At 49.3% G+C, this 13,625-nt stretch overlaps 2 protein-coding genes across 3 annotated transcripts; one reads left to right on the top strand and one right to left on the bottom strand.

Annotated features, from left to right (window-relative positions):
- Positions 1–722: 722 nt before the first annotated feature.
- Positions 723–6,441, bottom strand: DNALI1 (dynein axonemal light intermediate chain 1). Its single transcript, XM_082233254.1, has 6 exons — positions 6,246–6,441; positions 5,987–6,123; positions 4,180–4,349; positions 3,315–3,493; positions 2,418–2,582; positions 723–1,074 (listed from the first exon to the last, which is right to left on the bottom strand). The coding sequence occupies exons 1-6, from the start codon at positions 6,324–6,326 to the stop codon at positions 1,039–1,041; spliced, it is 768 nt and encodes a 255-aa protein (XP_082089380.1). The 5' UTR covers positions 6,327–6,441; the 3' UTR covers positions 723–1,038.
- Positions 6,442–6,618: 177 nt separating this feature from the next.
- SNIP1 (Smad nuclear interacting protein 1) lies at positions 6,619–13,027 on the top strand. Of its 2 annotated transcripts, none has more exons than XM_082233251.1 (4): positions 6,619–7,562; positions 8,989–9,091; positions 9,412–9,989; positions 11,526–13,027. In XM_082233251.1, exons 1-4 carry the CDS (start codon positions 7,483–7,485, stop codon positions 11,788–11,790), a joined length of 1,026 nt encoding a protein of 341 aa, XP_082089377.1. In that variant the 5' UTR covers positions 6,619–7,482; the 3' UTR covers positions 11,791–13,027. The 2 variants fall into 2 exon arrangements, with proteins under 2 accessions (XP_082089377.1, XP_082089376.1); XM_082233250.1 differs by lacking the exon at positions 6,619–7,562 and adding an exon at positions 7,945–8,021.
- The last annotated feature ends 598 nt before the right edge of the window (positions 13,028–13,625 follow it).

The following is a 13,625-nucleotide window of genomic DNA, read 5'->3' as shown; positions in this document are numbered from 1 at the left end:
TGAAGCAGCAGCAAGTAAAACTGCTCATTTCCTGAGTTAAACTATGGAACTTGCCCAAACACAAAGCTGTGACAGCCACCAATTTGGATGGGTTTAAAAGAGGATTAGACAAGTGCATGGAGGAGGAGAGGGCTATTGGTGGCTACTATGCTCTGCCTCCACAGTTCAAGGCAGCAATGCTTCTGAATGCCAGCTGCAGGAAGCCACAGGAGGGGAGAGGGCTCTTGTGCTGGAATCTTGCTTGCTGGGTTTCCACTGGGGCATCTGGGTGGCTACTATGAGAACAGGATGCTGGCCTGATTTAGCAGGCTGGTGGCGCTGTGGTTTAAACCACTGTGCCGCTCAGAAGGTCGGCGGTTCGAATCCCCGCAACAGCGTGAGCTCCCGTTGCTCGGTCCCCGCTCCTGCCAACCTAGCAGTTTGAAAGCACGCAGTGCAAGTAGATAAATAGGTACCACTCCGGTGGGAAGGTAAACAGCGTTTCAATGCACTTCGCCAGAAGCGGATTAGTCATGCTGGCCACATGACCTGGAAAAACTCTCTGTGGAAGTGGACAAACGCCAGCTCCCTCAGCCTGTAGAGCGAGACAAGCACTGCAACCCCCGAGTCATTTGTGAATGGGACTTAACTGTCAGGGGTACCTTTATCTTTATGTTTTTAAAGAGGTTGACTGGATATTTAAATATCAAGGAAACGCATGCCAATTAAGCAAACAGACCAAGTTTCAGAATTGTTTAGTTTAATGTGACTTTGTAGAGCCTTTGTCCTGCTGCGGGGCAGAGGCTTGCCTGGTAATAACAAACTGAAGTACTACTACATAAAAAAATACTTTAAAAAATTCTAGTTAGGGTAAACTGGTGAGGCAAATCCCAAGCAAGCTGAGAAATCACTAGAAGCAGAGAAGGGGAGCTGATCCAGATGAGAGAGGGGGTGCAAATTAATTCTGGAACCTTTTTTAAAGAACTCTTGGAAGATATTCTTTTGTTTGCCACTCAGGAGGCACTCCCCCCTCCAGCCCTAGGCTGTTGGAAAGGTCCGCTACTTCTTTGGTGCAATGATGCCTTCAAGCTGCGCCTGAAAAGCAGAAAAATACAGACTAATTAATTAGTCTCTCACTTTTGCCAGAAGGTGCACATCTAACAATCCACTGCTTCACTTGGAGGCTGCTGCAGTCCTGGGGGCTGAAACAAGTTGGAGTGGAGGGGGGGGTGTTGTTTGTTCTTGCATTCCTCATCCCATGTTTTATAAATTAAGTTTCTTTCATTCTTGGCATGGAAGTCTGTTGCTTTATGAGAAGAAAGTGGAGAGCTGGCACTGTTTCCTGGCTACAAAAGTCTCATTTCATAATGTAAAAGTACTAAAGAGGAAATTGAATCAAAGTTGCTGTAACAGTGGTTTGCATTCTCTGCTTTCATGACTGGCCGTGAAGCCCTTGGCTGTCTGAGGGCTGTGCTATGAACATCATTTCTGGGACTCAGGCTCACAACAGTGACTAGAGGCAACTTGATGCCCAATTAGGAAAAAAAACCACCACCACTGGCTGCCACTGAACAAGGAAGGGTTACTGGGGGCCACATCCAATTTTCTTGCTGGTTTTTCTTCCCTGCATGCCAGAAGCAGGCTCCACCAAGGAGGCAAATCTTTGGTAAGAGGAAAGTGTTTTCTGTCCCTCCACCCCAATCATAACACCCCTAAATTACCTAAGGGACAGGTGGAAGGAAACAAGACTTCTAAGCACATAATGCCCATTGTGAAGCATTCAAACAGGCCTCGATTTCCCATAAGTAGCCCTTTGAAACTTGGTGAAATATCCCACCCTGTCAACTGACGTGCTCAGCTCTGTATGATCTGGTTTTGATCAGACAGACTAAGATTAAAGAGTACAGTTGCACTTCTGGGACCCTTAATAATGCCCCTCACTACTAGTAAAACATGTTGAACTTTCTACATAGCTGATCCTCTCAGCAAGTCTTAAGTCCTCTGATTAAGAATACCACTGCTGGTTAGCATATGGCTAACAGATTAGAATTAAGGACTCTGGCCTTCCAGACCAGGTTAAGGACTAGGGACATGCTTACATAAAGCCAGGCTCTGGTATTTTCTAACAAAACATACATTACTGGGAGGCCATGTAAATTGGGAGCTAGAAACTGGCCTGACCAAATCAACCTGGGTGTGCCCTGTGTATAACAGATGAGCAGGAAAGATGTAGCAACCCTCCCAAAGTCAGAAACCAATAGATGATGGGGCGGGAAGGCTCCTAAAGTCTAATCGCAGAATCCTGTTAGGAGCATAGAATTTGCTGGACTATAACTTCCATCATCGCCGACTGGAGCTTTGAGTCCAACAGAATTTGGATGTCTAAGAAAGAGTGGTTTCTTTATGCACCAATCCAGCCCCTGTCCCCTCTAACCAACCTTGAGCTGCTGATTTGTTCGTTTCAGGAACTGCACTTCTTCTGTGTGCTTCTTCTCTTCCACCTGCCGCCTTTCAAGTTCCCGTTTCTCAATGGCATCACACTTGGCCTTCTGATCATTCACTTGCCTCTCCAAGTCCCGCTTCTCATCCTCTAAGTCTGCAATCTTGGAGCAAAAAACAGACCCACCAGGTTAATGAGTGGCCACAAGAAGTGCAGTGTTACTCCTCCAGGCCTCCTGGAAGTGTCTTTACTGTCACCTAATAGAAGCAAGCAGTGGCGGGTGGCGCTGTGGGTAAAACCTCAGTGCCTAGGACTTGCCAATCGTATGGTCGGCGGTTTGAATCCCCACGGCGGGGTGAGCTCCTGTCTTTCGGTCCCATCTCCTGCCCACCTAGCAGTTTGAAAGCACCCCTAAGTGCAAGTAGATAAATAGGTACCGCTTTATAGCGGGAAGGTAAACGGCGTTTCCATGTGCTGCGCTGGTGCTGGCTCGCCAGAGCAGCTTCGTCACTCTGGCAACGTGACCCGGAAGTGTCTCTGGACAGCGCTGGCCCCCGGCCTCTTAAGTGAGATGGGCGCACAATCCTAGAGTCGGACACGACTGGCCCGTACGGGCAGGGGTACCTTTACCTTTAATAGAAGCAGGCAGGATGTGTGACAGTAATTACTATTCAGGTGGTTCCACGACTTGCTCACCCTAGGCAGCTCAGCCTTGGAGCTGATGATTCTCCTTCGCAAAGTTGCAATAAGATGCACTGCACACACACATCTGTGCAACTATAAGCAAGTGGTAGACTTCATGCTTGCCAAGAAGCTTTGAGGCCCAAACCAACTCTGCCTTTCTTTCCCCAACTAAGATCGTGCAGCGGTGGGAGATGTTGGCCTCCACACTTACTCTCCTTTCCATATCAGACTTGCCCTGCTCAGCCTGCAGTGCCTTCCTCATGCCAAAGGCAACACTGCTCTCATACAGGGTCTGGTAAGCAGCAATTGTCATCCGGATCTCGTCTCGCACTCGCAACAGCAGCAGCCCCCGCTCTGCACAGTTGATGGTCACCTCTCGGATCAGCTCATCTGCAAGGGAAGAGTTGCAAATGAGGCTTTGCATGGAAAAAGTCTGGACTGATGCTCTTTCTCCCACCCACCTCCAGAGGTTGGAAGCTAGGGACTCATGACTGCCTTAAAGGACAAGAATTCTTCAGTGTTTGATGTTCCAGCTTGCGAGCGAGTTAATGGCTCTAACTTAGGTTTCAAAGCTGTACTTGTAGCAGCAACAAAGTTGATCAGGGAGGCTTTTCCTAGGAAGATGAACTACAGTTATTTAGGAGGCAGGTTAAAAAGAAATGGATAAGCAGAAAGGGGTGTATTTGGGGGGTGAGGGTGGGATGGGAAATAACACTATAGTGTGTTACAGTGGTACCTCTGGTTGCGAACGGGATCTGTTCCAGAGGTTCGGCCAGATCCTGAGGTTTTTGCAACTCGAGGATCACTGTTATATGCATGCGCGTGGCGGTAGACCGCTTCTGCGCATGAGTGTGCGGCAAAACACTTCCAGGTTTGCCACTTTTGCAACCTGACGTTTACGTTACCCGAGGGTAATGTAACCCGAGGTGCTACTGTATTTTAATTGGAAGAGGTGTAGGACTAGAACTGGGGGTGAGGATGTGACAAATCATTGAAACGAGGACCTGGGACTCATGCCCTCATTTTCTGGATGAGATTGTGCATGCGGAGAGGGCTGGCTCTGTTCACTCACTCACCAAAACACTGGGAGTACAGCTCTCGCCTCACAGGGCAGATGCCTGTCTCACGGGCCTGGCGCTGCTGGAGTTTGAGGTCCAGCTGTTCCTGCAGATGCACCACATCCATGCGTGTGCTGGGGGTGCTCGACACCTGCTGGATCCATAGCTGGTTCTCTTCCACCCATTCTCTACACCAAAGCAAGCAGAGAGAGGCTAGGATTCAAGGAGACCAAGCAGGCTCACTTTAGGTTTTGGTAATGAAAGAGACATTTCCAGTGGCTTCTAAATCTTAGAAAGGAGACAGCAACCCAAAGCCTGTTCAGACCTCAGTTTATCGTGGATTGTGAATTCCTCATGCCTCCATCATTCCCAACCTAAAGTGTCCTCTTCAAACTACTGCTGTCCCATACCTAAAGGTAAAGGTACCCCTCCCTGTACGGGCCAGTCGTGTCCGACTCTGGGGTTGCGCGCCCATCTCGCTTAAGTGGCTGGGGGCCAGCGCTGTCCGAAGACGCTTCTGGGTCACGTGGCCAGCGTGACAAGCTGCATCTGGCGAGCCAGCGCAGCACACGGAAATGCTGTTTACCTTCCCGCTCGCTAGTAAGCGGTCCCTATTTATCTACTTGCACCCGGGGGTGCTTTCGAACTGCTAGGTTGGCAGGTGCTGGGACCGAGCAACGGGAGCGCACCCCACCACGGGCATTTGAACCGCCGACCTGACGATCGGCAAGTCCTAGGCGCTGAGGTTTTACCCACAGCGCCACCCGCGCCCCGGGGGTCCCATACCTAGTCCTCCCTAAATAGAGATTCCCATACTTTGAAAATTTGAATACAAGAGCTACATCAGTTGTATAGGGAAACTCCAGATTTAGGGAAGAGAAAGTGAGTGACAGGAGTAGTTGGAAGAAAACATGTAGAGGAGGACATGGGCATAGCCAAGTGGGGGGCAGCTGACCCCATAAATCAATCAAAATACTTAACTGAGGTCCCCCCAACACAAAGCCTTCCCCCCTAATAGAAATCCTGGCTATGCCCGTGGAGGAGGGGGAATTAAAGGCGGCACGGGGGAGGGGTTCATAATCCACATTAAGCTGAGGAATGGATGGCTCCATGTCCAAGGGCATTAAGAACACTGTAGCCTCCACTCCTTGAGCTGCTTGGATCTGAGTGCACTGTGAGTAGACCTGTAACTGCAGGATGGAGCCGCAGCTCAGTACAGTGGTACCTCTGGTTGCGAACGGGATCTGTTCTGGAGGCCCGTTAGCAACATGAAGATTGCAACCCGCAGCGGCGCATTTGCGCATGGGTGGGTTGTGATCCGCTGCTTCTGAGCATGACGTTATTTTGTGCTTCTGTGCATGCGGCGAAACCTGGAAGTAACCCTTTCCGGTACTTCCGGGTCGCTGCGGGACGTAACTTGAAAGAACATAACATAAAGTGGATGTAACATGAGGTATAGCTGTATTTGGGTGGGTGTGGATGTTTAGAACCCTCTAAAGCTGTCAGTTCAGCATGCATCTGCAGAGGAATTTTTTTTTTTTTTTTTTTTTTTTTGCTGTTGCCACTATAGAGAAGATGCAGACTTCTTCTCATGCAGAGCGAGGTAGCTGGGCAGTGGGTGCTTGCCATGCCTGGAATGAACGGGGACCCGCCCCCCCAATAAAGAATAGAGCTTCCTTGCGGGCCTCTACTGTGGTGGGGAGCCCTCCAGGACTGGTAGCTCAGCTGCCCCTCCGGCCCCAGCAGGAGGAGGGGGACTCGAGAGGCCCCTGCCCAGGAGCCACTTGGTTTCGGACCCAACCCACTCACAGAGCCTGCATCTCACCTGGGGGGCAGGATGGCGTTGAGGATCTCCTCGGGCTGCTTGGTGGCGTCTACAGTGGGCGGCGGGGTCTTGCCCTTCGGCGTCGGGACGGGCCCCGGCGGAGGCCCCACCTGCGGGCTCGCCTTCAGCGGACGCGCCTGCGGAGGAGGAGGAGGAGGAGGAGACGGAGACAGAGGCAAGTGGAGCGGGGCTGGCTGGGGTGAGCGGAGGGGCTCCGTGCACGGAGCTCGGACCCAGACGCCACCCCCCCGGGACGTACCTTGGGCGAGCGCTTATCAGTGTTGCGGCTCACCAGCACCGGCGTCTCATAGCGGAGCAGGGAGTCCGCGGGCGGGATCATGATGGCGGCGGTGGCTCCTCTCCTCCTCCGGGCGGACCCGGCTTTCGCCCCGGGACCTGTTGTGCTAAGGTTGGCATAGCGACGGCGACCGGGCTCGGACAGGAAGCCCAGTCACATGACACGCTCCAGCCCGCGCCTGCGCAGAAAAGCACCGCGGCCGTTCCATCTACAACGCGGCAGCCTAGAGACACGCAGGAGCCGAAAGGGTTCGTGAGAGTAGTGCCGCCTGCGCCGACTTCCGGGTACCGTGGACCGCTGCCCCGTTCCTCCCGAGAGGCAAGCAGAGAATTGCCGCTCCCGGCTAAGCACTTGCTTGAATCCTTCTTAACATAGTCCAGTGCGGGTATCCTTGCTATTTTGCTTTGCACACGAAAACTGTCCTGCAAAGCAGCTTAGCAGCAACAATCCCTGATGCTGGGACTGAAAGAGAGGAGAAGGGGAGAGAGAGGAGCGGAGCGGTCACCTGCTCAGGATGAGCCTGTCCTTGTTTTCAACCCCCGCCCCCGACTGTCCCTGCCCGTCATGGAAAGCGCCTGGAGGTCTGTGAGCTTAGGCGCGGCTGGCGAGCACAAGCGACGGGGCATTCTACGTGGTGGCTCCGCAGTCCGGAGCCTCACTTCTGGGTCACGTCTAGAGCTGTTTCGGAAAGGACTGAGAAGCATCTCCTATCCCCCAGTGATAGATTCCGTATTTATCGCGCCTCCCTCCGTCTGCAGCGCTTCAGCGCTTCACACACGGCTTGGGGGGGGGAGCTTCCTGCTCTCTCGCTCTCTCGTTTGTTATGAAAAAGCAATAAATGAACCCATTAAGTGAAGACGAAACTTGGCCCTCCAGCTGTTTTGGGACTACAATTCCCATCATCTCTGACCACTGGTCCTGTTAGCTAGGGATGATGGGAGCTGTAGTCCCGAAACAGCTGGGGGGCCAAGTTTGGGCATCACTGCATGGTTAAGTAAATGTCTTATCAGTGGCCGCCAGGGGGCGTCTGACCACGACTGGTCCTCCAGACAACTCCGCTCACAGGGCAAACCATAGAGCGCACAGTAGGTAGAACGGCATCGAGCCTGGCTGGAAAGTGTTTCTCGATAGTGACACCGGCGACGACCTGGAAGCGGAAGCGGGAGGAAAAGAAGAAGGAGAAGAGGCCGGCGGTGTTATGGAGGAGCCGCAGCGTCGGCGGAAGCGGAGCCCGCGCGGAAGCCACTCGCCGCCGCCGGGGAACTCGGGGGCCGGCAGGTGATGATGCCCGGGGGTGGCGGGGATGGGCTCAGAAGCTCCTGTATCTTGTGAGGGGAAGGGGCCCGGCCCAGCGCCGCCTCCTCCTCCACTGGCGCTCCGTGGAGAAGGGGGGGGGGCGCGAGGCCGTGGGCCGACTCGCTTTATTTGCCCTTTGCCTTATAAAAAGGAGCCTTGAAGGACCGAGAGTCGTTGTGCTGTACTGGTTAAGAGTGTCGGACATGGGAGAGACCGGGGTTCAAACCCCCCGCTCGACCATGAAGCTCTATGGGTGACCTTGGGGACCAGCCACTGCCTTCTCTCAACCTAAGTTGCCTCACAGGGTAGCTGGCACCATGTTTGCCACATTGAGCTCCATGCCTAAAAAAGGTGGGATATGAAGACAACGAACAATACAATGGTCTCCGGGCAACTTTTTCCTATTCAAGTCTGGCTTGACTGGCTTTGCAAGAAGGTGAGGTAGGGCAGAATGACAATTATGGGAAATGTGGGTTAAGTGCTTCTGTAGTGGCATTGGGCTTTGATTAGATAACACACATTAGGGAAACTGAGTTTCACCTGTTGACTGTGAGAGTGGTGCTACACATACTAGCCTTCGCCGGCGTGGTGCCCTCCAGATGTTTTGCATTGCAACTCCCAGAAAGTACAGTATGCCCCTTCAACTGTGAAGGTCTCCTTATCCCACTGGCCTTCACCTCAGATCTTGCTTAAGCATAGGAGGAATTGCAGACAGTGGAAAGATACAGGAAGCCCTCGCAGCCCCCTGTCTTTGTGTCACCTGCTGTCTCTTTAAATAGTTGTTGGCTTTATTTCCTGTTTTGTTATGCTTCCTGGTTGCATTTTTATCTTCTGTACTTTGTTGATTTAACTTTATTTAAGCTGCCTTGTGGGACGCGGGTGGTGCTGTGGGTAAAACCTCAGTGCCTAGGACTTGCCAATAGTATGGTCAGCGGTTTGAAACCCCGTGGCAGGGTGAGCTCCCGTCTTTCGGTCCCAGCTCCTGCCCACCTAGCAGTTCGAAAGCACCCCTAAGTGCGAGTAGATAAATAGGTACCGCTTTATAGCGGGAAGGTAAACAGTGTTTTCGTGTGCTGCGCTGGTGCTGGCTTGCCAGAGCAGCTTTGTCACGCTGGCCACGTGACCCGGAAGTGTCTCCGGACAGCGCTGGCCCCCGGCCTCTTAAGTGAGATGGGCGCACAACCCTAGAGTCGGACACGACTGGCCTGTAAGGGCAGGGGTACCTTTACCTTTTAAGCTGACTTGTATGATTCTGCAACTGTCGGGTATATATTCCTTATTGATGCCCCACTCTCACCTCTGAATTGCTGTATACCAGACCACAGTGGATCAAGTGTGTTGACTTGCATGTGCCTTTTTTTGCTGATGGGAATTCATGTGCTTAACCTTGGTTTCATATCTTTAAAAGGTCACAGTCAAAAAGAAAAAACAAGTCCTCAAACAAAAAAAGCAAATCCCCCCGAGAGAAAAGAAGCCGAAGTCCGCATCATGTGATACCTAAAGTAAAGCAGGTAACTGGGCATACCAGATAAAATTGACAGAAGCTTTGTATTGTATTGCACACTTGGGATTAAAGCCAGTATGGACAACTTGAGGAAACAAAAGTTACTGGTGTAAAAAAAAAAAGCTAAACAAACACTAGCACTGCCATTAGATTGTGCAATAGCTTAATTTTTCCAAACAGACCTTGTAGTGTGGCTACTAAATTCAGCATGCTGTGATAACAGTTTTACAGTTTTAGAAAATATATGAAAAGCTGAAACCATTTTACTTATTTATACTCATGAACAGAACTTTTAAAAACTTGCTTTTTGCTATTGCCCTAATGTAGGAGCGAGAAGAACGCTCCCAGAGGGGGCATGAGGAGCGTCCACATCGAGACCACTCTGAGCCGGGCCACAGGCGGGAAAGAAGCAATGACCGAGACAGACATCGGGACCATTCTGGCCGAAGGAAGCCCCACCGGGATCAGCCTGGGGGCCACGAAAGGGAGAAGGACGGTCATCGCTTCCAGGTTCAGCAGGCACAGAGGGAATTATATAATGAGCAACGTCGGGAGCGCCGGGAGCAGGCAGAAGCCAGCGGTGACGAAGAGAATCCAGGGGCAGAGGGGTCACACAGCACAGACAAAGAGCCAGGGAATAAAGAGAAACCAAGCTTTGAACTGTCTGGTGCACTTCTGGAGGATTCCAATACGTTCCGTGGTGTCGTGATCAAATACAGCGAGCCCCCAGAAGCACGGATCCCCAAGAAGCGGTGGCGTTTGTATCCTTTCAAGAACGATGAGGTTCTCCCAGTTATGTACATTCACAGGCAGAGTGCCTACCTGCTGGGCAGGCACCGACGCATTGCTGATATCCCTATTGACCACCCCTCCTGCTCAAAACAACATGCTGTCTTTCAGTACCGGTAAGTCTTGGCCCAGGTGTGGGTGTGGATATGTAGCTGCTTAGGAGCCTCTATGAGCTATGAGTAGCTGTTAGTTTCAAGTTAGCTATTAAAACTCCCCACTTGCTGGGATCTATACAGCAAGAGACAGTATTAAGAACTTTGGATACATCATTTTATTGATAAATACGCCCTGTAATTGCTACCTCCATGTTGTCCTACCCCTCTCCAGCAAATTTATGCCAAATACATTCATCTGCTGTCGTTTTGACCGTAGCTCCTCTTTCCTGGTACACTATGTCGCTATTGAGAAAGTATCCTTGCTTTAAAGCTCCTTGCCTGCAATTTGATGTCAGCCTTGTCTCCTTTTAAAGCCCTTCTAATTCCTTCAACTTGGGACAAACCAGCAACAAGTCCCAAGCAAGTGTCGGGGAGCTTCTAGCCCAAGGACCTAATTAAGCCTGGCACAGGTCCCAGTTTGGTCCATGAAACTGTTCCCCACAGACTACAGTCACCTGCTCCCCATTTGGCCTTACATAGAGGATGTGAAGTGTGGGGCAGGTATAGACACGGTTATAAAGGATTTAACTTAAGCCCCCAATTGTTCCTTTGCAAGCACGTTCTTTGTTGGTGCTGATAGGAACTCCCTAGCACAGCTGAGGGGACTTGCATTGTTTGCAGGAAGGGGTGTGGATTCAAACCTTCTTGGAACAGAGAATTTTTTTTTCTCTGCAGGGGGAAATGCTTTGTTTATGGAGAAAGCAGCTTGAACCCAAACCACTTTCTTGAGAATGACTTCAAAGGAGCTCCCTCTGACTGCTAATCAGTGGTTACAGCAAGTCCCTTTGAAGGCATGCTCCTCTGAACTTCAACATGTGCATGTGCCAGTCATCTGGCAGTATTATGACGTTGGCAGAGGGTGGGGGAATTAAGGGCCAGCCTTGACAAACCTGGTAAACTAATGGAAGCCAGTGCAAAAGAGCTTACCCTCCCTATGCCTCCTCCAGATCTCTTAAGGGTCAGGAGAACCCCCAGAGCAGCACCCAGGAGACATGGGGCTTGCCAAGCTGTACTTGGCAAGCAGAAATATTTGTGCTGACAGAACAGTCGTAAGAGCATGACTTTGAATTCCTGTCTAAGGATCTGGCCCACTGGGTGGTTCCTATTCCCCATTCCTGATATGCTGAATAGTGTGAGGACTGGGAGTGATCAGAAATTGCAATTATGGGGCATATTGAAGGTTTAAAACCAGAGCAGACCTTATGGGGCTTTAAGTTCATTATCAATAGTTCCACTAAAGATTAGGGCAGCTACAAATTTCTCAAGGTGGAAAGGGCCACAGCTGATCTCCTTGAGCAAAGCAGTTACAACTAAATAGCTCTTCTTCCTGAATAAGCACACAGGTCTCTGCTGTCAGTTATGTTCAAAGAAGTTTTATGTTTTAAGATGTGCTCCACAGGGTTGTTGTGGGATGCTGGAAGCTGGGAGAAATCTTAACGAAGTTGGGCTCCCATATATTATGCTGTTAATCAGTACAAATCTCTTGTTTCTTACAAGGCTTGTGGAGTACACCCGCCCTGATGGCACAGTGGGCCGGAAGGTAAAACCCTACATTATTGACCTTGGCTCAGGCAATGGCACATTTCTGAACAACCAGCGCATTGAGCCTCAGCGCTACTACGAACTGAAAGAGAAGGATGTCCTGAAATTTGGGTTCAGTAGCAGGGAGTATGTTCTGCTCCATGAGTCATCAGATACCTCAGAGGTGGACCAGAAGGCAGAGGAGGAGGATGAGGAGGAAGAGGAGGAAGAATCCACCTGACAGCCCATCAGGGGGTGGACTTAACCTTTCTCTGCAGCTGAGCCTCAGATCCTTTGTGTGGACTGAAGCATTGCTGCCCCGATGCCTCTCACTGCCTTAAAATCTGCTGCCTTTGGCTAGTCATGTTAATTTGTGAACTTCTCACACACTCAGTTGATGGTTACGGGCACTGAAGTAGAGCCAACTGTTGCTTTTCAAATGGTTTGGGTTAATCAGAAGGTGCTAGGAAAGCGAGGTCACTTTTGATGCCCAGCTGATATCGCAGCTGTGTTGCTAGAGTTTCTCAATGTATCTTTTAATTTAAGACTCTGAAACAAGAAACCACCCTGTACAAAAATTGCCTTTTCCAAACAAACAGGTTATTTTGCTTCTCCCCACCCCTTTTATTTTTTTGCTTGCACACAGTTTTTTTTTTTAAATGATAGATGCAACTTTTTTTAAAGAAAAAAAAGAATTTTGGTTTAAAGCCTGTTGGATGTTTTGTAATGTCTCTAGCAGTTCGATTTATTAATGTGTTGAGGTAAAAGAACTTGCAAAAAATTGTGTAGATTTCTGAGATTCATGTAGGAAATTGTGTATCAAAATACATTTTCAGGGATATACTTTCCAGATCCGTGGCAGTTGAATCTGGAGTGAAAAGGAAGTTTTCTGTCTCCTCTGTCTGGCTTTCTTACCACTGAGGGGAAGGGAGCATTAAGTTCGTTTCTCAGGCACCTGTATTACCCCATGAATAATTTTGCACTTAGCATGGTGGATAGTTTCCAAAAAACATTTAAGTAAATTTAATTTCCTTTCTTTCAATGTGGATGCTACTATATTTTTGTCTTACTGATAGCAAGAGGCAGGAGGTGTATTAGTGTTGTACGAAGGGAGGTGGAAGAGACCTTTGCCCACAACCCTTTTGCACTCTGAAAACTTTTGCACAGGTTCTGTAGCTGCAGTTTTGTGTGTAGCTGCCTTACAATAAAGGAAACACAACTTGCTGTGTGTAGGGGTAGTAACTTTTCCTACTGCCCCACACTTTGAGAGCACCTCCTGTTTGCATAAATGTACCATGTGCATAGGGTTGTGTGCATGTCTAGAAGAATATTAGGATAAAGTTTAGCATGTAAATATGGGGCCAAAATGCAGATTTTCAAGCTTTTAGGTGATGGAGATGGTTTTGGACAGCAGTATTGCCTTTCCCAGAAGTCCCTATTTTCTTTTTTAAATAAAGGATTTGTAAATTTAGCTTGAACATGTTTATATTGCTGTGGTTTTTTTCTTCCTTTCTCCAAATTGATGTTATTTCCTACTTAACTTTTAAATGAAAACAGGTGGGTTGGTGTGGATATTACAGATAAGCAGCAAAAGTAGAGTTTACAAAGCTCTGTGTATTTTTTAAAAATGGCATTCAGCAAGCACGGCAAACCATTCTATCACTGCAACCTTGTACTATTGAGGAGTCACACTGTAAGCTGTTTAGAGCCTGTGCCCCATAATCCAATACCAAAATATTTATTTTCAATACAGTGCCATTGTGACCCTCTTAAGAATGTTGGGGTGTGTGTGAACAGGGGAAGGACTAGACCATGTGAAAAGTGAACAGAATATTTGAGCTGCAGTTCATTCATTTTCGCCTTTGTATTCAAGTTATAACAAATTGCACCTAGACATTCTGTTGTTGCTCCCATAACCTAGTTTAAGGTGCCATTTAGCTCCTAGCTTTCATATCTCAGTTTCTAACACTGCAGGCAGCAAAATCACAAAATTGGGATGACACATACAGCCCCAATTTTTAAAAAGGAAGAGCAGCAAAGAATGGACTTAACCAATCCATGAAAGAACATATTAGA

The sequence above is a fragment of the Podarcis vaucheri genome, assembly GCF_965113315.1.
Source record: "Podarcis vaucheri genome assembly, chromosome: 7".
NCBI classification, from domain to species: Eukaryota; Metazoa; Chordata; class Lepidosauria; order Squamata; family Lacertidae; genus Podarcis; species Podarcis vaucheri.
Note: the sequence above shows the minus strand (reverse complement) of the source record. Positions and strands in the feature narration are given on the sequence as shown.